Source organism: Tachyglossus aculeatus, chromosome 5 (assembly GCF_015852505.1).
Source record: "Tachyglossus aculeatus isolate mTacAcu1 chromosome 5, mTacAcu1.pri, whole genome shotgun sequence".
NCBI classification, from domain to species: Eukaryota; Metazoa; Chordata; class Mammalia; order Monotremata; family Tachyglossidae; genus Tachyglossus; species Tachyglossus aculeatus.
Genome location: NC_052070.1, coordinates 32,221,849 through 32,248,147, shown reverse-complemented (window position 1 = coordinate 32,248,147; position 26,299 = coordinate 32,221,849). Strand labels below are relative to the sequence as shown.

At 46.7% G+C, this 26,299-nt stretch overlaps 1 protein-coding gene and 1 non-coding gene across 2 annotated transcripts; one reads left to right on the top strand and one right to left on the bottom strand.

The window, feature by feature from the left end:
• Positions 1-4,740: 4,740 nt before the first annotated feature.
• TIMM21 (translocase of inner mitochondrial membrane 21) lies at positions 4,741-24,997 on the bottom strand. Its single transcript, XM_038746465.1, has 6 exons — positions 24,719-24,997; positions 11,225-11,287; positions 11,034-11,131; positions 9,393-9,466; positions 5,289-5,394; positions 4,741-5,182 (listed from the first exon to the last, which is right to left on the bottom strand). The coding sequence occupies exons 1-6, from the start codon at positions 24,984-24,986 to the stop codon at positions 5,090-5,092; spliced, it is 702 nt and encodes a 233-aa protein (XP_038602393.1). The 5' UTR covers positions 24,987-24,997; the 3' UTR covers positions 4,741-5,089.
• On the top strand, positions 6,633-6,770 carry LOC119929209. The gene has a single exon (XR_005451345.1). It is a non-coding gene; the product is annotated as a small nucleolar RNA SNORA7 (small nucleolar RNA).
• Positions 24,998-26,299: the final 1,302 nt, after the last annotated feature.

The following is a 26,299-nucleotide window of genomic DNA, read 5'->3' as shown; positions in this document are numbered from 1 at the left end:
GCCCAGGACTTCAACTACGATTTCTACACAGCACTTAGAACCGTGTTTGACACATAGTAAGTGCTTAAAAAAATACCATTTAAAAAAAGATGATTCCCCAAGCTACCTCTCTCCTCTGCACTATGGCATTTCCTTCTACCTTCAGGACATCTGTTTGGATGGTATTCATTCAATTCATTCAATCGTATTTCTTGAGCACTTACTGTGTGCAGAGCACTGTACTAAACGCTTGGAAAGCACAATGCGGTAACAAACCCGCCAACACCTCACACTTATCATGTCAACTTCCCACCCAAACCCTGTCCGCCCCATCTTTCTCATCACTGTAGACAACGCCCCTATCCTGTCTTGCAAACCTTGGCACTGTCCTCGACTCATCTCTTATCCAACCCACATAGTTGATGTCACCAAATCCCGTTCTAGCTTCACATTTCTAAAATCCACCCTTTCCTGTCTATCCCAACTGCTACTACGCTGATTCAAGCTCTTATATAAATTCATTCATTCATTCAATCGTATTTATTGAGCACTTACTGTGTGCAGAGCACTGTAATAAGCACTTGGGAAGTACAAGTTGGCAACATATAGACAGTCTCACCGACCTCCCTGCCCTCTGTCTTTCCCCACTCGATTCTGCTGCCCAAACTGTTTTCTTTTAAAAAAACTTTTAATTCACATCTCCCCACTCATCAGAAAGAACCAGTGGATGCCCGTTGACATTCACATCAAACAGGAATTCCCTACTATGGGTATTTTATTTTATTTTGTTAATATGCTTGGTTTTGTTCTCTGTCTCCCCCTTTTAGACTGTGAGCCCACTGTTGGGTAGGGACTGTCTCTATGTGTTGCCAACTTGTACTTCCCAAGCGCTTAGTACAGTGCTCTGCACACAGTAAGCGCTCAATAAATACGATTGATTATGATGAAGGTACTAATCAGCTCACCCCCTCTTATCTTACCTTGCTGATTTCCTATTAAAATCCGGCTTACACACTTCGCTCTTCTAACGCCAACACACTTACTGTATCTTGAACTCGCCACCAATAATAACAATAATAATAATAATGTTGGTATTTTGGTATCTGTTGAGTGCTTACTACGTGCCAAGCACTGTTCTAAGCGCTGCGGTAGATACAAGGTAATCAGGTTGTCCCACGTGGGGCTCACAGTTTTCATCCCCATTTTACAGATGAGGGAACTGAGGCCTAGAGAAGTTAAGTGACTTGCCCAAGGTCACACAACTGACAAGTGGCAGAGCAGAGAAGCAGCGTGGCTCAGTGGAAAGAGCATGGGCTTGGGAGTCAGAGGTCATGGGTTTGAATCCCGACTCCGCCACTTGTCAGCTGTGTGACCTTGGGCACGCCACTTAATTTTTCTGGGCCTCAGTTTCCTCATCTGTAAAATGAGGATTAAGACTGTGAGCCCAAAGTGGGACAACCTGATCACCTTGTATTCCCCAAGCGCTTAAAACAGTGCTTTGCACACAGTAAGCGCTTAACAAATACCATTATTATTATTAGAGAAGCAGCGTGGCTCAGTGGACAGGAGCCCGGGCTTTGGAGTCAGAGGTCATGGGTTCAAATCCTGGCTCCGCCAATTAGCTGTGTGACTTTGGGCAAATCACTTAACTTCTCTGGGCCTCAGTTACCTCATCTGTAAAATGGGGATGAAGACTGTGAGCCCCCCGGGGGACAACCTGATCACCTTGTCACCTCCCCAGCGCTTACAACAGTGCTTTGCACATAGTAAGCACTTAATAAATGCCATTATTATTATTATTAGAACCCATGACCTCTGGCTCCCCAGCCTGTGCTCTTTCCACTGATCCCTCACCCATGTCCTTCCTTGGGCCCGTAACTCCCTTCCCCTTAATAAACAACAGATTACCACTCTCTCCACCTTCAAAGCCTTATAAAAATCACATCTTCTCCAAAAGGCCCCACTTGCTCTCCATTTAAGCCCCCTTTCCTGGATTCCCTCTTCCTTCGGCGTTGCCCAGGCATTCGGATCTGTACCCTTTAAGCCCTTGATAATCACCCCACCCTCAGCCCTGATGTACCCATCCATATTTTATTTTAGTGCCCATCTCCCCCTCTAAACTGTAAGCTTCTGTTGGGCAGGGAGCGTGTCTACTAACTCCATTGAATTTTACCATCCCAAGTACTTAATACCGTGCCCTGCACACAGGAAACACTCAATAATTGCTCTAAAGCCAGTATTTGTAAACCTCAGATTTGGCCTACCTCATAAAACACCCTAAAGAGATAATCAAGGTTTCATGGATACAATTTTAATCAATCAATGACACTGATTGAGCATGCAGCCCATTGTGCTGTTTTAATAATAATAATGATGATGGCATTTGTTTGGCGCTATGTGCCACGCACTGCTCTAAGTGCTGAGGATACAAAGTGATGAGGTTGTCCCACGTGGGGCTCACAGTCTTAATCTCCATTTTACAGATGAGGTAACTGAGGCCCAGAGAAGTTAAGTGACTTGCCCAAAGTCACACAGCTGACGGTGGAGCAGGAATTTGAACCCTCGACCTCTGACTCCCAAGCCTGTGCTCTTTCCACTGAGCCACTCTGTTTCTCTATGTGCCACCATGCGCCTGGCACATAGTAACGGTTTAACAAATGCCATGATTCTTCTTCTTCTGTACTTTCTCCCCCCTTGCCTCTCCATTCTACCTATCCCCATTTCCAACTATCTACCCTTTCACTCCCTTCCCCACAGCACCTGTATATATGTTTGCACATATTTATTACTCTATTTATTTTACTTGTACATATCTATTCTATTTATTTTATTTTGTTAATGTTGTGTTTTGTTCTCTGTCTCTCCCTTCTAGACTGTGAGCCCACTGTTGGGTAGGGACCGTCTCTATACGTTGCCAACTTGTACTTCCCAAGTGCTTAGTCCAGTGCTCTGCACACAGTAAGTGCTCAATAAATGCAATTGATTGATTGATCAAGGCCCTGCTGAGAGCTCACCTCCTCCAGGAGGCCTTCCCAGACTGAGCCCCTTCCTTCCTCTCCCCCTCGTCCCCCTCTCCATCCCATCTTACCTCCCTCCCTTCCCCACAGCACCTGTATATATGTATATATGTTTGTACATTTTTTTTACTCTATTTAATTTATTTGTACATATCTATTCTATTTATTTTATTTTGTTAGTATGTTTGGTTTTGTTCTCTGTCTCCCCCTTTTAGACTGTGAGCCCACTGTTGGGTAGGGACTGTCTCTATATGTTGCCAATTTGTACTTCCCAAGCGCTTAGTACAGTGCTCTGCACATAGTAAGCGCTCAATAAATACGATTGATGATGATGATTGATTTCACATTCTCCCCTCTTCCTGGCTTAGAAAAGTCATCCCCTTCCTTTCCTGCCCATTTTCCCAATAGTTCTATTGTTCTCCCCTACCTTCTTTTATTAGTGCTTACTATGTGTCAAACACTGTTCTAAGTGCTGGGGTTCATACTACCCTCCATGGGGGGAGGAGGGGTGGCGGGGGGGTAGGATCCGACCTGTTGACTCTCATGGAATGTGTGCATGTGTGTGTTTGTGTCTCCGCTTGAGCGTGTCCTCCTGGGTCACCCTTGCCTCCTGTTTCCTATTTGCCTACGGGTGTAGAATTGGAGGTGAGGGATATGTATGTATGTGTGTGTGCATGTGCGTGCACACATATATACATGTGTCCTGCTTTGAGCCACTGTCTCTCCAGTTTCTCAAGTGCCTATGGTGCATAAGTGCAGTTTTGTGAGTGTGTCCTGCTCTGAGCCACCCTCCCTCCTGTTTCCCAAGTGCCTATGGGTGCAAAGGTGGAGAGTTTGAGAAGCAGTGTGGCTTGGTGGATAGAGCATAGGCCTGGGACTCCGAAGGACCTGGGTTCTAATACTGGCTCCGCCACGTCTGCTGTGTGAACTTGGGGAAGTCACTTAACTTCTCTGGGCCTCATCTGTAGAATGGGGATTGAGAGCGTGAGCCACAAGGGGGACAGGGACTGCATCCCACCTGATTAACTGGTATCTACCCCAGTGCTTAGAACAGCGCTTGCACATAGTAAGCACATAACAAGTATCATAATTATTACTATTATACAAGTTGCTACTCCCTTCTGATCTCTTTCCTCCCAGGCCAGTTCTGCCTTCCCGTCATTTTCCTTTTCCCTTGAAAAGGCTGCATAGTCTGTGGTTGGGCCCATTGTTTCAGGGGTGTTTTCTGAACTCACTGGACCCCACTGCAGAAAGCTATTCCCCTCATTTCCCCCACTTGCCCTCCCTTCGGCCACACCTATGCCCTTGGAACTACATCCCCTAAGCATTTGATATCCACCTTTGGCCTCCCAGCATGTATGTAGGTCCCCCTCTAGACTGTAAGGTCCTTGTGGATAGGGAACATGTCTACCAATTTTCCCAAGCACTCAGCCTTCCCGAGACAACAGGAGAGAATGCCAGAGTGGCAGACCCAGGTTTGGAGGATAGGGATCAGATGGTGTGGAAACTTTTATCCACACCAGTTCTTAGAACAGCTAGACATGTGGTAAACACCCGGTCAATACCACTGATTTTCACCTGGAACCTGGCTTCAAATTTCAATACGCAAGTACCCAGTCAAATCAAAACGTGAACGAACAGTGAGACTCAAATCTTGATTTTAACAGAATATCCTTTATGGTCATGATAAACTCACTATTGTTAATTCATAGCTGTAATAGAATGGACACAAATGAAAAAATCATGAGCTTTTACAATTCATTTTCTTTATTTCTGTGACTACGCTTAAAAAAAAATCAAACCCTTACATTTTGGAAGATCTAGTTAAAGGCACCAGAAATACTGTTCATGACTAAAAATCCACTGTGATAAGCGGAGGTTCTTTTTTTAAGGCTTTTTGCTCCAAATCCTATTTCTTTCAGTGTGGTACAACATCCCATTAGAACACTCCTGATTGTGATGCAGACATTTTTCTTTCCTACTCAATTGATTTCCAGAGAGAGCTGATATGAGCAGAGAAGTTGTACTGTGATTCTGTATCCACCAACCCTCACTCCAAAGTATCAGGCCAGTTGGGTTTGCTAATGACCTTGTTATCGGTTGTCTTCAATAATGATGGTTCTTCTAGGATAGGCATCGACATCCACAAAGATATAGCGATATTCGTATCTGCCGCTTTCAAGGTTCTGAAAATAAACAAAAAAAACCACCCCAGATTTCACAGTAGACGACTCCCCTCCGAGAATTTCAACAGGGAAGTCACTCGCTGACCCTCAATGTCCATTCCATTACCTCTTTCATTTCAAGGTGCACTGTTCCTTGCTTCCCTGGTTCTGACCCCTCAATGTAGAATTTCAGCCGCATGCGCTTTGTGCCGTCTTTTACATATTCCACGTGACTGTAAAGAAAACGTCTTTTTCGTTTCCTGCATATTTACTACCGCTAAAGTTAGTTCACGCATTTATTTGTTTGTTTATTTATTTGTTCCTTACTCTAGGTGAAGCAGTGTGCTTAGCGCTGGAGTAGACAAGAGATGATCTAATCAGATCAGGCATAGGAGCTCATAAACAAAGAGAAAGAAAGGGCATTTATCATATCTCCTTTAATCAATCAATCATATTTATTGGACGCTTACTGTGTGCAAGCACTGTGCTAAGCACTTGGGAGAGTACAATAGGACAATATAACAGACACATTTCCTGCCCACGAACTTAAGAGTCCACAGAAGCAGCGTGGATTAGTGGACAGAGCATGGGCCTAACTGCAGCGTTTCTACCTGGAAGATGATTCTGCGATGACCAGGAAAAATTCTTAGATTCTCAAGATTTTACTGGAGGCAACTGCTAAGAAGAAATACCTACTGGGAATAATTTCTGAATGTGTAAAGACAGGAACTCACTCTTGCATGCTAGGTGGGATTATTTAAGCACAAGAGCCACCTAGTGTGTCTTTACTACATTTCGGAGGACATGTTTATCAGGTGAACTGAGAACTATTTTCAAGTTGGGCAAAAATTGTTCACCGACACTTCTCCGTCAAGAAGACACAAACAATGGGATGATGGGTGAGGGACAAGTGTTTCCTGGCTGAGTGTGTTTGTGTATGAGCGGGACGGTGTTTATCTGGCAGTAGCTACTTCAAGCACCTGATGCCCAGGAAAATATCCCCTTGGAAAAAAATTGTTGGCTAGCATTGTGCCCTATTTATTTGTACAAGTTATGTCTGGGGGAAATTAGGGAAAGGGCCAATTTCCTTTTGTTAAGCCAGAACCAAGTTTATGAACTGCTGTACTTGTAGTTCTGGTGCCCCAAATTCCCATCTCTCCTCCTCCCCTAAGACAGTATTGGTTTCTAACCCATTATTCTCCCCTCCATGCACCACGAACAAAGCAGTGAATGCCAATGTCAGATAATTTCATATGGACAGCATTTCCTGGCCTCTCTCATCTAGGAAGACATTCTCCTGAGAAACCTGGGAATCAGTCAATAATAGTTAGTGAGTACCGGAGAGGGAGAGTACAAGAGGATTAGAAGGCACAATCCCTGTCCTCAAGGAGGGTACAATCTAGCTAAAATAAATCACAAGTAGGAAGGAGAAGGAAATGGGGAGAATTATATCATTGCTATGGGAAGTTGTCCCCTCTTAGGGTCGCATCTGGAGAATTTCCAGTCCTCTACCAGTCTCAGCTATGGGAGGGAGAGTCAAGCAGAGGCATACCCATTCCATTCCTAGCCTGACCAGTGGCTACAGAGTGGAAGGCAATTTGCTACAAATCAAAACTCACCCACGCTGGGCAGCAGCGGTATGGGAGAGAGTTGATGGAGGAGGCTCGAGTTTTCTGTGCCGAAGGCGGCAATGGTAAACTACTTCTGTATTTTTACCAAGAAAACTCTATGGATATGCTACCAGAACGACTGCAGATGGAGAGTGGGGTGTTTTGGAAGAGATGTGGCCATGGTGTCAATAGGAGTTGGAAATGACTCGACGGCACAAGACAAGATATGGGAGGTTGAGTGTACTTCAGCTCTTAGGTGGCACAAAAGTGTTGAAGTGGCAGTTAGGGAAGATGAGGGGATAAGTAGGAGGGAGAATGATGACTGAGTGTCTTCAAGGCAAAAATCAGGAGTTTCTGCTTCATTGGAGAAGAATCATCAACCATCAGAGGTCTTTGAGGAGTAGGATGATGCTTCCAAAATGATGCTGTAGAAAAATGATCTGGGAAGCAGACTGAAGTGTGGACTGGAAAGGGGAGGGATTAAAGGCTGGGAGATCAGTGAGGCGGCTGATGCAGTAGTCAAGTCAGGATATGACTGGACTGCAGTAAGTTAGTAAGTGAACTTCTATGTTTCCGCCCCAAAGATAAAAAAAACAAAAACCCCAAAGCATCAATTACATAGTTCTCCAAAATCATTTGGTCAGATGCTTTAAGGCACCTCACACTGCCTGAAGCAAAGATGCATGTATTTTTTGCGGAGCATGATACATTCTCTTTCTGCAAAGATCTGTACACTGAATGAGGCGAAAGCCTATTCCCTGAGCTAAAAATCATGTTTTTCTTTTATTTCTGTATCATTTGGCTTTAAGTTTAGAGCAGTTTAAAGGTATCTGTCTGAGATTGTGAGCCTCCCAAGGGACAGGGACCATGTCTAATTCCCATCTGTGTATTCTCTCTCAGTGCCTAACACAGTGCTCTGCACATAGTAGCACTCAATAAATACCACTAATTAATTGCACTCATCTTCCCTCTCAAACTCTGTCCTCCCTGCAACTTTCCCATCACTGCTGACAACCCCCTTATCCTTCCTGTCTCACAAAGCCTGAAATCTTGGAATTGTCCTTGACGCCTCTCTCCTTCATCCTGCATATTCAGTCACGGTGTTGTCAATTCTATCTCCACAACATCCCCAGAACTCACTCCCTTTCTATTTAACGCTGCCACACTAGTTCAAGCACTTATCAGCCCCCACCTTGACCACTGCATCAGCTTCCCCCCTCTCCAGGCCACACTTGATTCTCCTGCCTGGATCATTTTTCTTAAAAACCGTTCTGTGCATGTCCTCCCGCTCCTCAAGTACCTCTAATGGTGGCTTATCCACCTCTGCATCAAGCAGAAGCTCCTCACCATTGGATTCAAGGCACTCAGTCAGCATCCCTCCCCACTTTGGCCCTCTACAATAAGCTGCTCTCTGAGCCTTGCTCTTACCTCACCACCTGTCGACCACTTGCTCACATCTTACCTACGGAAGCAGCGCGACTCAGTGGAAAGAGCCCGGGCTTTGGAGTCAGAGGTTAGGGGTTCAAATCCCGGCTCTGCCCCTTGTCAGCTGCGTGACTTTGGGCAAGTCACTTAACTTCTCTGGGCCTCAGTGACCTCAAGTGTAAAACGGGGGTTAAGGCTGTGAGCCCCACGTGGGACAACCTGATCACCCTGTAACCTCCCCAGCGCTTAGAACAGTGCTTTGCACATAGTAAGCGCTTAACAAATACCATCATTATTATTATTATTATTACCACCTCCTGCCTGGAACTCTCTCGCCCTTCATAATTGACCAACCAGCCCTCTCTCCATCATCAAAGCCCTACTTAAGTCATATCTCCTCCCTGAGTAAACTGTTTGCCTTCCCTACTGCTTCACCTATACACTTAGTTCCACCCTCTCAACACTTAGGTACTCAATCCACCCCCACAGCACTTATGTTTCCTATCCTTATTCTCTACATATAATTTATTTTAATGTCTGTCTTCCCCGCTAAACTGTTAGCTCCCTCAGAGCGGGGATTACGTTTACCGACTCTTTTGTATTCTCCCAAGCATTTAGGACAGTGTTCCAAACAGAATAAAATCTCAATAAAGACCACTGATTGCCAGACAGAGGCAGAAGAGTGGCCTCCGCAACTCCCATTCTTCCACCCACTACCAGGGAATTGACCCTCCACTCCCCTCTCAGGCACAAGGTGGGCAGAAGCTGCCTTTGTAACTTTTATGGCGTCGGGAAATTGTGGCGGTTCAGACCAAAACGTCCCCTCCAGTGCGGTGAGTAACACGAGGAACGCTCTCCACCATGCAGTAATTTTTACTGTTGCGTTTTCAAATGGGTGAATTTTAGCCTGTCATTTTTTCCCTCCACTCTGTCCTGCCCTTCCTCAGCTTATGAAAACCCTCTGGGCCAATTGTGTTTGAATCCAGCTCTATGTATTCTCCCCAGCGCTTAGTACAATGTTTCACTTGTTGTAATTGCATAATAATATTACTATTTATTGGACGAAAGGAAGATTAACTAGGAAGACTACTAAGGGATGGTGTGAAATCCGCCTGGATATTTAATTTAGGCAAAGGCGCCTCCTCGGTGGTTTCATTGTTCATCTGCCGTAGTTATTTTGTGATTTATACAGGTACCTGACATGTTGTCTTCTACCCCGTCTTGTTGTCTCTCCATAACCTTTAATGGGCTCACCAAAAACACCTATTACCTATGAGAATAGAGATTATGTCTCAGTAAACAATTTACTTTTTCTCCAATGAAACATACTTTTCAGGAGAAACCAGATAATAAGACATTAATGGAAAAAAAATCTTTATCTCCCAGGAAATGAAAACTACTGGAGAATTTCTGCCACCTTTAGCACACCTTACGATTTTCAGTCACGCTGCTACATGCCATTACGTCTGCTTTATTACTTTTGGTTTGACTTTGCATTGGGTATACAGAGCGGGTAGTACTGAAATCGACAGCATTTACAATTAAGCTGGTTTCACTGGGCAAATCTCTACGCGCCCGGAACTCTTCACCGGAGGAAGCTGGTCACCTGGGAAAGCTGTATTACCTTATTCAGGCCACTCGTTGCCATTAGGGTGCTTGAGGCAATGGCGGCGTTAATTTAACTCGCCCAAGGGCCAATGTTACTTCCACGAGGTCGCTTAGGCACTTGGGGAATTTGTGTCTCTCAAAAGGATTCAAGGATTAAGTTCCAGTGAACTGGACTCTGCATCCCCAGTAAGGGACGGTCAATGGGTCTCACCATGTACACTGACACCTCATGTTTGCCCACGTGCTAGAGCTCCAGGTATATCTGCAGTGTAGATAAACACATCTCTATGAGAAAGTCCCCAGAGGGGACACGCTAGAGAATGATGCTCATGTCCCACATTCTAGAGGACGTTGCTTCCACAAAATGCAATCCCGACCACGAGCCAGTTCACTGGCCAAGCTCTCCGGTTGGCCACCAGCCTGGAGCTAAGGGCTTGGCTCCCAAAGCCTACTCAGCTCCGTAGACAAGAATAAGGACGCGGGGCTCTCTCCTCGCCGTTAATGTCCCGAGAGCGGCCTCTGACTGTGGATTTGCTTTCCGGTCGAATGTTCTTCAGCTCCTTAAGAGGACAATCTGACTTGAATGTGGTGCCCTGGAGCACTTGGCTCCTTCATTTCCTTTCAGTCTGCTTTGCGACTAAGGAAGCAAACACTTACGTGGCACGCCTTGGATCATTCCAAGGACAGGCTGTCCAAGCGGAGAAAATGAGAAGTCCATTGTTAATAACAGCACCCCCACCTCCTTGAATTTATCTTGTTGCTTCCTTTGGAAAACCGTGCCACAATTTATGGGCTGGAAGGAGGAAAGCCTTGTCATCCCTACTTTGAAACAAAGGCACTAACTGGGTTGCAACTGTACTAAGAACAAATAGCCAGCTAGTCAAAACCCTAGATCAGCTGGGAGCTGCGCTCCACCACGGCATAGTGGACAGAGCACAGGCCCAGGAGTCAGAAGGTCATGGGTTCAAATCCACTTGTCTGCAGTGTGACCACAGGCAAGTCATTTCACTTCTCTGTGCCTCAGTGACCTCATCTGTAGAACGGGGACCGAGACTGTGAGCCCTGTATGGGACAGTGACTGTGTCCATCCCGATTTGCTTGTATCCACCCCAGCACTTAGTACAGTGCCTGCCACACAGTAAGCACTTAAATACTGGAAGTATTATTATTATTTCTCAATACGGTCTTTTGCCTCGTTATTTCCTGTTAACCCAACCGTAAAAACTAACCTCTGGATGAGCTCTGCATTTTTCTAGGGCATCGCCATAAATCTTACTAGGACTGGATGAAGAGAAAAGTTCTTTGAAAATCACATAGAACAAGCCACCTAAGATCAAAGGAAAACCAATAGAAAATCAAATCGGATTGCACTGCGACAAGCGGAGAAAATGTTCGCCTAATGGACTTGCGGTTCGGTAACCTGTGACGCTGATTCCAACGAGCACCACTATCAAATACGTAAAATCCCTTCCAGCTTCTTTCACTGTAACAAGAGAAAACAAAAACAAACACATTCCAAGTAAATACTGAGTTCTCACTGTTTGGATGCCCTGAAAGTGCAAACAGGTAAGCCATTTTAAAGATTTTTTTTTTTCCCTTTCCAAATTGAGCCATTTTAAAGATTTTTTTTTTTCCCTTTCCAAATTGGTCTGAACTCACTCCTGCTGGCCAATGATTCCAGAATCAGGGATGCACATACCAAAGCCTGAGCCCAGGGTTAGACCTGTCAGATGACCTGAGACACAGATGACATCACGTGAATTGCTGCGTGACGCCATCAATACAGCACACCGAACCAATCAATCAATCAATTGTATTTATTGAGCGCTTACTGTGTGCAGAGCACTGTATTAAGCGCTTGGGAAGTACAAGTTGGCAACATATAGAGACAGTCCCTACCCAACAGTGGGCCCAGTTGCCTTCTGTCTAGGGGTGGGAGAACACGGGAACACCCTCGCAGTGACCAAGCGGTACTTCCTGAAGCGTGTATTCTCCCCCAACTTTCTTTTTATAATGGTATTTGTTAGGTGCTTTATGATATACCGGGCACTGTATTAAGCGCTGGGGCAGACATGAGAAAACCAAGTAGGACACGGTCCATGTCCCACATGGGGCTCACGGTCTGAATTTCCATTTTGCAGAGGAGGGAACTGAGGCACAGAGAAGTGAAGCGACTTTCCCCAGGTCACAGAGCAGACGGGTGATGGAGCCGGGACTGGCACCCAGGTCCTTCTGACTCCCAGGCGTGTGCTCATACTGCTCACTTCTCCCCAGGACTTACTCTTCCAAAACCAAAGCTGCCCATCGGGTGTAGGAAGGCGAGAGTTAGAGGGACCCCCATAGTGACCCCCGGCAGCATGGCGGGGCAACACGTTCACAAACACACACACATACGCGTCCATGAGAAATCTGCCCAGCAGAGGCATGGGCATTTCTGGAGATTTTTTAGACTGTGAGCCCACTGTTGGGTAGGGACCGTCTCTGTATGTTGCCAACTTCTACTTCCCAAGCGCTTAGTCCAGTGCTCTGCACACGGTAAGCGCTCAATAAGTACGATTGATTGATTGATTGATTTCTGACTTTCCCCCAATCCCACTTTTCCCTCCTCTCTATTTATTCCCTACCTGCTTTAGTGACCATCCGAGATTTCAACGAGATCCCTCATGGAGGCCCTGAGATGCAGTGCTAGGAGGCAGGATAGGGAGGAGCGCTTACTTGTTTCCATTTCTGATGCTTTTCTGGTCTGCCTACTTTTAGAGCTCGGAGTTTCCACCATAGTCTCACCGGGGCCCCGGCTCCAGGGCAGAATGGACCGGGTTTGGATTGGAAACAATAAGGAAAAGAGGTTGGGGGTCTCTCACTGATTGCTGCAAAGCCCCCCAATGGCTGGCACAGCCTACTGGAAAGGGCATGGGAATGGGAGGCGGGAGACAGGTTCGAATCCCAACGCCGCCACCAGCTGACTGTGTCGCACTGGGCAAGCCACTGGGCCTCAGTTTCCTCACCTGTAAAATGGGAATAACACATTGAGCCCCAGGGCACAGCACATTGTAATAATAATAATAATGATAGCATTTATTAAGCGCTTGCTATGCACAAAGCACTGTTCTAAGCGCTGGAGAGGTTACAAGGTGATCAGGTTGTCCCACGTGGGGCTCACAGTCTTAGAGAAGCAGCGTGGCTCAGTGGAAAGAACATGGGCTTTGGAATCAGAGGTCATGGGTTCAAATCCTGGCTCCACCATGGGTCAGCTGTGTGACTCTGAGCAAGTCACTTCACTTCTCTGGGCCTCAGTTCCCTCATCTGGAAAATGGGGATTAAGACTGTGAGCCCCCCATGGGACAACCTGATCACCTTGTAACCTCCCCAGCGCTTAGAACAGTGCTTTGCACAGAGTAAACGCTTAATAAATGTCATTATTATTATTATTATTAACCCCCATTTTACAGATGAGGTAACTGAGGCACAGAGAAGTTAAGTGACTTGCCCAAAGTCACACAGCTGATGATTGGCAGAGCTGGGATTTGAACCCATGACCTCTGGCTCCAAAGCCCGGGCTCTTTCCACTGATGTCAATGTCCAAATTATTATTATGACCTGCCCCACCCCCTGGGCACCCACACACTACCTGGTGAATCCTAGTTCTGCATAGGAAGGGGTCAGTGATGCCAAGCCAAGCCCTTCCCTCCAACCAAGCTGCCACAAAGAAGGCAGGCTGGCTTTTGGAAGGAAAAGTTCTACATTTCCTAGCGGAAAGAGCAGGGGTCTGAGAGGCCGAGGTCTTGGATTCTAATCTCGACACTGGTTCAATTCAATTCAATCGTATTTATTGAGCGCTTACTGTGTGCAGAGCACTGTACTAAGCGCTTGGGAAGTACAAGCTGGCAACATAGAAAGACGGTCCCTACCCAACAGCAGGCTCACGGGCTAGAAGGGGGAGACAGACAACACCACAAAACATATTAACAAAATAAAATAAATAGAATAAATATGTACAAATAAAATAGAGTAATAAATCTGTACAAACATACGTACATATATACAGGTGCTGTGGGGAGGGGAGCACGGCCTGGGGATCAGAGGACCTGCGTGCTAATTCCGGCTCTGCCGTTTACCTGCTATCTGACCTTGGGTAAGTCACTTCACTTCTCTGTGCCTCAGTTCCTTCATCTGCAAAATGGGATTCAATACCCGTTCTCCCTCCTACTTCCTCTGTGAGCCCCATATGAGTGCTTATTATGCTTGTATCTACTCCAGCACTTAATTAGTACAGTGCTTGGCACAGAGTAAATGCGTAACAGATACTATTGTTATTATTATCATAAAAAAAGAAGTCGGCTAGCCAAAGTTGTGTGGTGTCATTCGCAAGTTGGCAATCAAGTAATAGTAGATCTAATATGAAAATCAAAAGTCTACTGAACGATTTGGGCTGCATTTTTGCTTTATAAAAAAGAGTGGCAAGCATGAGATTCTAGGGCCTTCACCCAGGTAGTGCTGTTGGTGATGGGAAAGAGGGGAAAACCCTAGTTTGCTGTCCCAGCTCCCCAGTGCCTTAAATCCTACCACTGTAAACTCACCCTGGGGCTTGATACTATGAAAATATGATTGCCTTTTTTCTTAAATGGGATTTGTTAAGTGCTTACTATATGCCAGACACTATACCAAGTGCTGGGATAGACAGAATGTTGGACACAATTCATAATCAATCAATCAATCGTATTTATTGAGCACTTACTGTGTGCAGAGCACTGTACTAAGCGCTTGGGAAGTATAAGTTGGCAACATATAGAGACAGTCCCGACCCAACAGTGGGCTCACCTCCTCCAGGAGGCCTTCCAAACCTGAGCCCCTTCCTTCCTCTCCCCCTCGTCCCCCTCTCCATCCCCCTCATCTTACCTCCTTCCCTTCCCCACAGCACCTGTATATTATGTATGTACATATTTATTACTCTATTTATTTTACTTGTACATATCTATTCTATTTATTTTATTTTGTTAGTATGTTTGGTTTTATTCTCTGTCTCCCCCTTTTAGACTGTGAGCCCACTGTTGGGTAGGGACCGTCTCTATATGTTGCCAACTTGTACGGGGGGGCTCACAGTCTAAATCCCCATTTTACGGATAAAGTAATTGAGACAGAAAAGTTAAGTGATTTACCCAAGTTCACACAGTGAGCAAGTGGTGAGTTGGGATTAGAACCCAAGTCCTCTGACTCCCAGGATCTTTCTATTTAGGCCACACGGCTTCCCATGGCTGCTTACTGTTTTTGAGTGCGATAACATCTTAGGAGACGGGAAACTTGTCTCATCTGCTACCCTATACAATTGTTCCCTGGCCTATTTTACCAGATATATTTTCAATAAAAGAAGAGGCACTGCATTGGATAATTTGTGAAAAAGATGAACTAGGTTTTTTTTCCTTCTTTCAATACAGCGTAATCCTATCTGATTTTATTCTTCATTTTAGAATCAGGTCAGTGTCAGATCAGATGGAACAAAACCTGGACACAATTTTGATCCGTATATCTAGAGAAGCAGTGTGGCTCCATGGAAAGAGCACGGGCTTGGGAGTCAGAGGTCATGGGTTCAAATCCCGCTCCGCCAGTTGGCAGCTGTGTGACTTTGGGCAAGGCCTTCACTTCTCCGTGCCTCGGTTCCCTCATCTGTAAAATGGGGATTCAGACTGTGAGCTCCGCGTGGACAACCTGATCACCTTGTATCCTCCCCAGCGCTTAGAACAGTGCTTTGCACGTAATAAGTGCTTAACAAATGCCATCATTATTATATCTAGTTACACATCAGGATGATGTAACTAGACTGTACAGTCGGGTAGGGACTGTCTCTATATGTTGCCAACTTGTACTTCCCAAGCGCTTAGTACAGTGCTCTGCACACAGTAAGCGCTCAATAAAAACGATTGATGATGATGATGATGACGACTCTAACTTGGCTGAGAAGTTTCACCAGAAGAGGGCAAGGAGGTAAGCTCTTTGTGGGCAGGGAATGTGTCGATCAACTGTTACACTGTAATAATAATAATGGTGTTTGTTAAGCGCTCACCATGTGCCAGGCGCTGTACTAAGCGTTGGGGTGAATACTAGCAAATCGGGTTGGACACAGTCCCTGTCCCGCGTGGGGCTCACAGTTTCAATCCCCATTTTACAGATGAGGCACCTGAGGCCCAGAGAAGTGAAGTGACTATCCAAGGCCACCCAGCAGTGGCGGAGCCAGGATTAGAACCCATGGCCTTCTGAGTCCCAGGCTCATGCTTTATCATCATCATCATCATCAATCGTATTTATTGAGCGCTTACTATGTGCAGAGCACTGTACTAAGCGCTTGGGAAGTACAAATTGGCAACATATAGAGACAGTCCCTACCCAACAGTGGGCTCACAGTCTAAAAGGGGGAAACAGAGAACAAAACCAAACATACTAACAAAATAAAATAAATAGAATAGGTATGTACAAGTAAAATAAATAGAGTAAAAAACAATATGTAGAAACATATATACATATATACAGGTGCTGTGGGGAAGGGAAGGAGGTAAGATGGGGGGGATAAAGAGGGGGACGAGGGGGAGAGGAAGGAAGGGGCTCAGTCTGCTTTATCCACTACACCATGCTGCCTGTACTCTCCCAAGTGCTCAGTACAGTGCTCTGCACACTGTAAGTGCTCAACAAATACCACAGATTGAGGTCTTGTAGTATGTGCCTAGGAATGTAAATGATCCGGACAACAAATATAAAACAAATACCACTGACTGAGGTCTCGTAGTACGTGCCTGTGAATGTAAATGATCTGGACAACAAATATAAAACCAGGCCAAGATCTAAAAAAAGAAAAATAATCCAGGTTATCTGCATTTGCGGCCTAGTGGAAAGGGTGTGGGACTGGCTGGCAGTCCCTGCTCTGCGACTGTGCCTCAGTTTCCCCAGCTGTAAAATGGAAATTAAACACCCGTTGTCCTCCAACCTCGACCCTCGTGTAGGTCTGGGGCTGTGTCTGGTCTCCAGATATATCCATATCTTAACTTCTCTGGCCTCAAGTCACCTCATCTGTAAAATGGGGATTAAGACTAGGAGCCCCACGTGGGACAACCTGATCACCTTGTAACCTCCCCAGGGCTTTGCACATAGTAAGCGCTTAATCAATCAATCAATCGTATTTATTGAGCGCTTACTGCTGGTCTGGGCTCCTCCGGACCTGCCTCTCTGGGCCTCAGTTTCCCTATCTGTAAAAGTAGCCGCAAGATGACCTATTTTCCCTCCCTCTTATATTGGGAGTCCAATAATAATAATGATGGTACTTGTTAAGCGCTTACTATGTGCAAAGCACTGTTCTCAGCGCTGGGGCGGTTACAAGGTGATCAGGTTGTACCATGGGGGGCTCACAGTTTTAATCCCCATTTTACAGATGAGGGAACTGAGGCCAGGAGAAGTGAGTTGCCCAAAGTCACACACCTGACAGTTGGCAGAGCCGGGATTTGAACCCGTGACCTCTGACTCCAAAGCCCGGGCTCTTTCCACTGAGCCACGCTGCTTCTCCAACAGGGGACGGGGGGCTGTGTCTGACCTGACTCTGGCCTGACCCGATCGAAGCGCTTAGTACAGTGCTCTGCACACAGTAAGCGCTCAATAAATCCGATCGATTGATTGAAGAAGTCAGCACGGCCTAGTGGATAGAACCAGGGCCTGGGAGGGGAAGGTCCTGGGTTCTAATCCCAGCTCTGCCACTTGTGCTCTGTGCGGCCTTGGGCAAGTCGCTTCACTTCTCTGAGCCTCAGTTACTTCAGCCGTAAAATGGGGATTAAGACTGTGAGCCCTATGCGGGACAGGGACTTTTTCCCATCTGACCTGCTTGTAATCACCCCAGCGCTTAGTACAGTGCCTGGCACGTAGAAAGCACTTAACAAATACCATAATTATTATTGTTTTCTTGCACTTATCCCTGTGCTTGCCATGTGAAAAGTGCTAAATACCAGCTGTGTGCAATAAATGCCACTGATGATCTGCAGAGTCTAAATCCTTGTGACTTTTCAAAAGGGACCCAAATAAATAACACGACTAATTCCCATAGTTACTTTCACTCCTGATCCTTAATGTGTTCCAGTGTTTTTAATTTCACTGTGAAGCAGAGTGGCCACGGGGAAAAGCCCAAGGAAAGGGAGACAGGAAGACCTGGGCTCTAATCCCTGCTCTGCGACTGTGCCTCAGTTTCCCCAGCTGTAAAATGGAAATTAAACACCCGTTGTCCTCCAACCTCGACCCTCGTGTAGGTCTGGGGCTGTGTCTGGTCTCCAGATATATCCATATCTTAACTTCTCTGGCCTCAGTCACCTCATCTGCAAAATGGGGATTAAGACTGGGAGCCCCACGTGGGACAACCTGATCATTTTGTAACCTCCCCAGTGCTTTGCACATAGTAAGCGCTTAATCAATCAACCAATCGTATTTATTGAGCGCTTACTATGTGCAGAGCACTGTACTAAGCGCTTGGGAAGTACAAATTGGCAACATATAGAGACAGTCCCTACCCAACAGTGGGCTCACAGTCTAAAAGGGGGAGACAGAGAACAAACATACTAACAAAATAAAATAAATAGGATAGATATGTACAAGTAAAATAAATAGAGTAATAAATATGTACAAATATATATACATATATACAGGTGCTGTGGGGAAGGGAAGGAGGTAATAAATGCCATCATTATTATTATTATTATTATATATCTCCCCCTTTGCTTGGCCCATTGTGAGTGCTTAACAAATACCACAATTATTATACTACTCCACGACCAAAGGGTTATTTGGTCCTCTTGGCTGTTGAATGTGCATGCAGGAAGCTCTGAACCTAACGTTAAACTAAAAATATATAAGCTCGTTGCGGGCAGGGTACATGTCTACAACGCCGCTGTATTGTCTCCCTAGCGCTTAGTACAGTGCTGTGCACACAGCAAGAGCTCGATAAAGTGCTCGAGAGGCAGCGTGGCTTAGTGGAAAGAGCACGGACTTGGGAGTCGGAGGTCGTGAGTTCTAATCCCAACTCCGACACTTATCAGCTGTGTGACTTTGGGCAAGTCCCTTCACTTCTCTGTGCCTCAGTTACCTCATCTGTAAAATGGGGATAAGGACTGTGAGCCCCGCTTGGGACAACCTGATCACCTTGTATCCTCCCCAGCGCTTAGAGCAGTGCTAGGCACATAGTAAGCGCTGAACAGATACCATTATTATTATTATTATTATTATTATTATTATTATAAATACTATGGTGTGGTTGATTTATTGCAGGTCCGATCATTCAATCAATCCTATTTACTGAGAGCTTACTGTGTGCGGGACACTGTAATGATGATGGTATTTGTTAAGTGCTTACTATGTGCTGAGCACTGTTCTAAGCACTGGGATAATAATAAGAATAATAATGGCATTTGTTAAGCACTTACTATGTGCCAAGCACTGTTCTAAGCACTGGGGGGGGGGGGGGGGATACAAGGTAATCAGGCTGTCCCACATGGGGCTCACAGTCTTAATCCCCATTTTACAGATGAGGTAACTGAGGCACAGAGAAGTGAAATGACTTGCCCAAAGTCACACAGCTGACAAGTGGCAGAGCCGGGATTAGAACCCACGACCTCTGACTCCCAAGCCCGGGCTCTTTTCACTGACCCATGCTACCTCCCTAAAATAAAAAAAAAGTATTTGTTAAGCGCTTATGTACAAAGCACTGTTCTAAGTGCTGGAGGGATACAAGGTCATCAGGTTGTTTTACGTGGGGCTCACATTCTTAATCCCCATTTTACAGATGAGGTCACTGAGGCCCAGAGAATGATGGTATTTGCTAAGCACTTACTGTGTGTAAAGCACTGTTCTAAGCACTGGGGGGGATACACGGTGATCAGGTTGTCTTACATGGGGCTCACATTCTTAATCCCCGTTTTACAGATGAGGTCACTGAGGCCCAGAGAATGATGGTATTTGCTAAGCACTTACTGTGTGTAAAGCACTGTTCTAAGCACTGGGGGGGATACACGGTGATCAGGTTGTCTTACATGGGGCTCACATTCTTAATCCCCGTTTTACAGATGAGGTCACTGAGGCCCAGAGAATGATGGTATTTGCTAAGCACTTACTGTGTGTAAAGCACTGTTCTAAGCACTGGGGGGGATACACGGTGATCAGGTTGTCCCACGTGGGGCTCACATTCTTAATCCCCGTTTTACAGATGAGGTCACTGAGGCCCAGAGAACGATGGTATTTGCTAAGCACTTACTGTGTGTAAAGCACTGTTCTAAGCACTGGGGGGGATACACGGTGATCAGGTTGTCCCACGTGGGGCTCACAGTCTTAATCCCCATTTTACAGATGAGGTAACTGAGGCCCAGAGAAGCGAAGTGACTTGCCCAAAGTCACATGGCTGATAAGTGGCGGAGCCGGGATTAGAACCCACGCCCTCTGACTCCCAAGCCCGGGCTCTTTCTACTGAGCCAGGCTGTTCTCAAGCGTTGGGATAGTAATAATAATAATAATAATAATAATCGCTTAGTACAGTGCTCTGCACACAGTAAGTGCTCAATAAATACGATTGATGATAATAATAATGGCGTTTATTAAGCGCTTGCTATGTGCAAAGCGCCGTTCTAAGCGCTGGGGAGGTTACAGGGTGATCAGGTGGTCCCACGGGGGGCTCACAGTCTTCATCCCCATTTGGCAGATGAGGGAACTGAGGCCCAGAGAAGTGACTTGCCCAAAGTCACACGGCTGGCAAGTGGCGGAGCCGGGGTTTGAACTCATGACCTCTGACTCCAAAGGCCGGGCTCTAGCCACTGAGCCACGCTGAGCAGACACAGTGTCTGCCCACGCCGAGTCCCCAGGTGGGTGGGTAGGTGCCCTCCTCCCCCCGACCTTACCTCCTTCCCTTCCCCACTGCACCTGTATATATGCATATATGTTTGTACATATTTATTACTCTATTTATTTTACTTGTACATATTTATTCTATTTATTTTATTTTGTTAATATGTTTTGTTCTCTGTCTCCACCTTCTAGACTGTGAGCCCACTGTTGGGTAGGGACTGTCTCTATATGTTGCCAACTTGGACTTCCCAAGCGCTTAGTACAGTGCTCTGCACACAGTAAGTGTTCAATAAATACGATTGATTGATTGATTGATTAATATGTTTTGTTGTCTGTCTCCCCCTTCTAGACTGTGAGCCCACTGTTGAGTAGGGACCGTCTCGATATGTTGCCAACTTGTGCTTCCCAAGCGCTTAGTACAGTGCTCTGCATACAGTAAGCGCTCAATAAATACGATTGATTAATATGTTTTGTTCTGTCTCCCCCTTCTAGACTGTGAGCCCACTGTTGACAACAACAACAATGATGGCATTTATTAAGCGCTTACTATGTGCACAGCACTGTTCTAAGTGCTGGGGAAGTTACGAGGTGATCAGGTTGTCCCACGGGGGCTCACAGTCTTAATCCCCATTTTACAGATGAGGGAACTGAGGCACAGAGAAGTTAAGTGACTTGCCCAAAGCCACACAGCTGACAATTGGCGGAGCTGGAACTTGAACCCATGACCTCTGACTCCAAAGCCCGGGCTCTTTCCCCTGAGCCACGCTGCTGTTGGGTAGGGACCGTCTTTACATGTTGCCAACTTGCACTTCCCAAGTGCTTAGTCCAGAGCTCTGCACACAGTAAGCGCTCAATAAATACGACTGATTGATGAATATGTTTTGTTTTATTGTCTGTCTCCCCCTTCTAGACTGTGAGCCCACTGTTGGGTAGGGACCGTCTCTCCATGTTGCCAACTTGGACTTCCCAAGCGCTTAGTACAGTGCTCTGCACACAGTAAGCGCTCAATAAATACGATTGACTAATATGTTCTGTTCTCTGTCTCCCCCTTCTAGACTGTGAGCCCACTGTTGGGTAGGGACCGTCTCTATGTTGCCAACTTGTACTTCCCAAGCACTTAGTCCAGTGCTCTGCACACAGTAAGCGCTCAATAAACACGACTGATTGATTGATTAATATGTTGTTTTGTTGTCTGTCTCCCCCTTCTAGACTGTGAGCCCACTGTTGCGTAGGGACCGTCTCTATATGTTGCCAACTTGGACTTCCCAAGCGCTTAGTACAGTGCTCTGCACACAGTAAGCGCTCAATAAATACTTTGGATTGATTGATTAATATGTTTTGTTTTCTGTCTTCCCCTTCTCTAGACTGTGAGCCCACTGTTGGGTGGGGACCGTCTCTAGATGTTGCCAACCTGTACGTCCCAAGCGCTTAGTCCAGTGCTCTGCACACAGTAAGCGCTCAATAAATACGATTGATTGATTAATATGTTTTGTTTTGTAGTCTGTCTCCCCCTTCTAGACTGTGAGCCCACTGTTGGGTAGGGACCGTCTCTCCATGTTGCCAACTTGGCCTTCCCAAGCGCTTAGTCCAGTGCTCTGCACACAGTAAGCGCTCAATAAATACTGTTGATTGAGTGTTTTGCTGTCTGTCTCCCCCTTCTAGACTGTGAGCCCACTGTTGGGTGGGGACCGTCTCTCTATGTTGCCAACCTGTACGTCCCAAGCGCTTAGTCCAGTGCTCTGCACACAGTAAGCGCTCAATCAACACGACCGATTGATTGATTAATATGTTTTGTTGTCTGTCTCCCCCGTCTAGACTGTGAGCCCACTGTTGGGTGGGGACCGTCTCTCCATGTTGCCAACTTGTACTTCCCAAGCGCTTAGTCCAGTGCTCTGCACACAGTAAGCGCTCAATAAATACTGCTGATTGATTGAGTGTTTTGCTGTCTGTCTCCCCCTTCTAGACTGTGAGTCCACTGTTGGGTGGGGACCGTCTCTCTATGTTGCCAACCTGTACGTCCCAAGCGCTTAGTCCAGTGCTCTGCACACAGTAAGTGCTCAATAAATACTTTTGATTGATTAATATGTTTTGTTTTCTGTCTCCCCCTTCTCTAGACTATGAGCCCACTGTTGGGTAGGGACCGTCTCTAGATGTTGCCAACCTATACGTCCCAAGCGCTTAGTCCAGTGCTCTGCACACAGTAAGCACTCAATCAACATGACTGATTGATGTGTTTTGTTTTGTTGTCTGTCTCCCCCTTCTAGACTATGAGCCCGCTGCTGGGAAGGGACCATCTCTATATGTTGCCAACCTGTACGTCCCAAGCGCTTACTACAGTGCTCTGCACACAGTAAGCGCTCAATAAATACGATTGATTGATTAATATGTTTTGTTTTGTAGTCTGTCTCCCCCTTCTAGACTGTGAGCCCAGTGCTGGGTAGGGACCGTCTCTCCATGTTGCCAACTTGGCCTTCCCAAGCGCTTAGTCCAGTGCTCTGCACACAGTAAGTGCTCAATAAATACAATTGATTGATTGATTGATTGACTGTTCTCTGTCTCCCCCTTCTAGACTGTGAGCCCACTGTTGGGTGGGGACCGTCTCTCTATGTTGCCAACCTGTACGTCCCAAGCGCTTAGTCCAGTGCTCGGCACACAGTAGGCGCTCAATCAACACGACTGATTGATTGATTAATATGTTTTGTTGTCTGTCTCCCCCGTCTAGACTGTGAGCCCACTGTTGGGTGGGGACCGTCTCTAGATGTTGCCAACCTGTACGTCCCAAGCGCTTAGTCCAGTGCTCTGCACACAGTAAGCGCTCAATCAACACGACTGATTGATTGATTAATATGTTTTGTTGTCTGTCTCCCCCGTCTAGACTGTGAGCCCACTGCTGGGTAGGGACCGTCTCTAGATGTTGCCAACCTGTACGTCCCAAGCGCTTAGTCCAGTGCTCTGCACACAGTAGGCGCTCAATCAACACGACTGATTGATTGATTAATATGTTTTGTTGTCTGTCTCCCCCGTCTAGACTGTGAGCCCACTGCTGGGTGGGGACCGTCTCTAGATGTTGCCAACCTGTACGTCCCAAGCGCTTAGTCCAGTGCTCTGCACACAGTAAGCGCTCAATCAACATGACTGACTGATTGACTAATATGTTCTGTTTTGTTGTCTGTCTCCCCCTTCTAGACTGTGAGCCCGCCGTCGGGTAGGGACCGCCTCTCCACGTTGCCAACTTGTACGTCCCAAGCGCTTAGTCCAGTCTCCCCCTTCTAGACCGTGAGCCCACTGTTGGGTAGGGACCGCCACTCCACGTTGCCAACTTGTACGTCCCATGCCCTTAGTCCAGTCTCCCCCTTCTAGACCGTGAGCCCACTGTTGGGTAGGGACCGCCACTCCACGTTGCCAACTTGTACGTCCCAAGCGCCTAGTCCAGTGCTCCGCACACAGTAAGCGCTCAATAAAGACGACTGACGATGATGACGCTCTGCACACAGTGAGCGCTCAATCAACACGACCGATTGATTGATTAATGTGGTTTGGTTTCGTCGCCTGTCTCCCCCTTCTAGACTGTGAGCCCGCCGTCGGGGAGGGACCGTCTGGGATATGTGGCCAAGTTGCCCGTCCCAAGCGCTCAGTCCGGTGGGCGCCCAATCAATCAATCAATCAATCAATCAATCGTATTTATTGAGCGCTTACTACGTGCAGAGCACTGTACTAAGCGCTTGGGAAGTACAAATTGGCATCACATAGAGACAGTCCCTACCCAACAGTGGGCTCACAGTCTAAAAGGGGGAGACAGAGAACAGAACCAAACATACCAACAAAACAAAACAAGTAGGATAGAAATGTACAAGTAAAATAAATAAATAATAGAGTCATAAATATGTACAACCATATATCCATATATACAGGTGCTGTGGGGAAGGGAAGGAGGCAAGATGGGGGGATGGAGAGGGGGATGAGGGGGAGAGGAAAGAAGGGGCTCAGTCTGGGAAGGCCTCCAATAAATGGGACTGAGTGACTGAGTGTCGTGTCCCGCCCTGGGCCCCGCGGCTGTTACCTTGCTGGGCGGGGGTGAGGGGCTTGGCGGGGCCGGGCAGCGGCCCTTGGGGGGCCCGGGCCTGGGGCCTGGCGGCTCTGTGGGGGACCAGCAGGACCCGCAGCCCCGGGCACACCGGGCCCGGCCTCCAGGCTGCCCAGGGGCCCGGCCTCGGCCACGCAGGAGGGCGTCCCGGGGGTGGGCACCGGGGGAGCCGCTTCTCGGCGGCCCTCAGGGCCCGCCACAGGCAGGCCTGCCAACGGGCCTGCCCAGCCACCGGGCCCACCATGGCTGCCCAGGGCAACGAGCAAGACCGCCGCCGCGCTGCATGCCGGGAGACACGCACGCCACCGCCCACTGGGCAGCACCGAGGCCCCCTCACCGCGCCTCCGCCACCGAATCCAGCCGTGCGGGGGCGGAGGGAGGAAGGCGGGTGGGAGAATAGGTACAAGTAAAATAAAGAAATAGAGTGATATTTATTCTCCGTGACAGTGGGCTCACAGTCTAGAAGGGGGAGACAGGGGACAAAACATGTTAAAGTAAAATGGGGGTTGACTGCGAGCCCCCCGTGGGACAACCTGATCACCTTGTAAACCCCCAGCGCTTAGAACGGTGCTTTGCACAGAGGAAGCGCTTAATAAATCCCATTATTGCTATCATTATTATTATAAATAGAATATGTACAAGTAAAATAAATAGAGTGATATTTATTCTCTGTGACAGTGGGCTCACAGTCTAGAAGGGGGAGACAGGGGACAAAACATATTAAAGTAAAATGGGGGTTGACTGCGAGCCCCCCGTGGGACAACCTGATCACCTTGTAAACCCCCAGAGCTTAGAACGGTGCTTTGCACAGAGGAAGCGCTTAATAAATCCCATTATTACTATCATTATTATTATAAATAGAATATGTACAAGTAAAATAAATAGAGTGATATTTATTCTCCGTGACAGTGGGCTCACAGTCTAGAAGGGGGAGACAGGGGACAAAACATATTAAAGTAAAATGGGGGTTGACTGCGAGCCCCCCGTGGGACAACCTGATCACCATGTAAAACCCCCAGCGCTTAGAACGGTGCTTTGCACAGAGGAAGCGCTTAATAAATCCCATTATTGCTATCATTATTATTATAAATAGAATATGTACAAGTAAAATAGAGTGATATTTATTCTCTGTGACAGTGGGCTCACAGTCTAGAAGGGGGAGACAGGGGACAAAACATATTAAAGTAAAATGGGGGTTGACTGCGAGCCCCCCGTGGGACAACCTGATCACCATGTAAAACCCCCAGCGCTTAGAACGGTGCTTTGCACAGAGGAAGCGCTTAATAAATCCCATTATTGCTATCATTATTATTATAAATAGAATATGTACAAGTAAAATAGAGTGATATTTATTCTCCGTGACAGTGGGCTCACAGTCTAGAAGGGGGAGACAGGGGACAAAACATATTAAAGTAAAATGGGGGTTGACTGCGAGCCCCCCGTGGGACAACCTGATCACCATGTAAAACCCCCAGCGCTTAGAACGGTGCTTTGCACAGAGGAAGCGCTTAATAAATCCCATTATTACTATCATTATTATTATAAATAGAATATGTA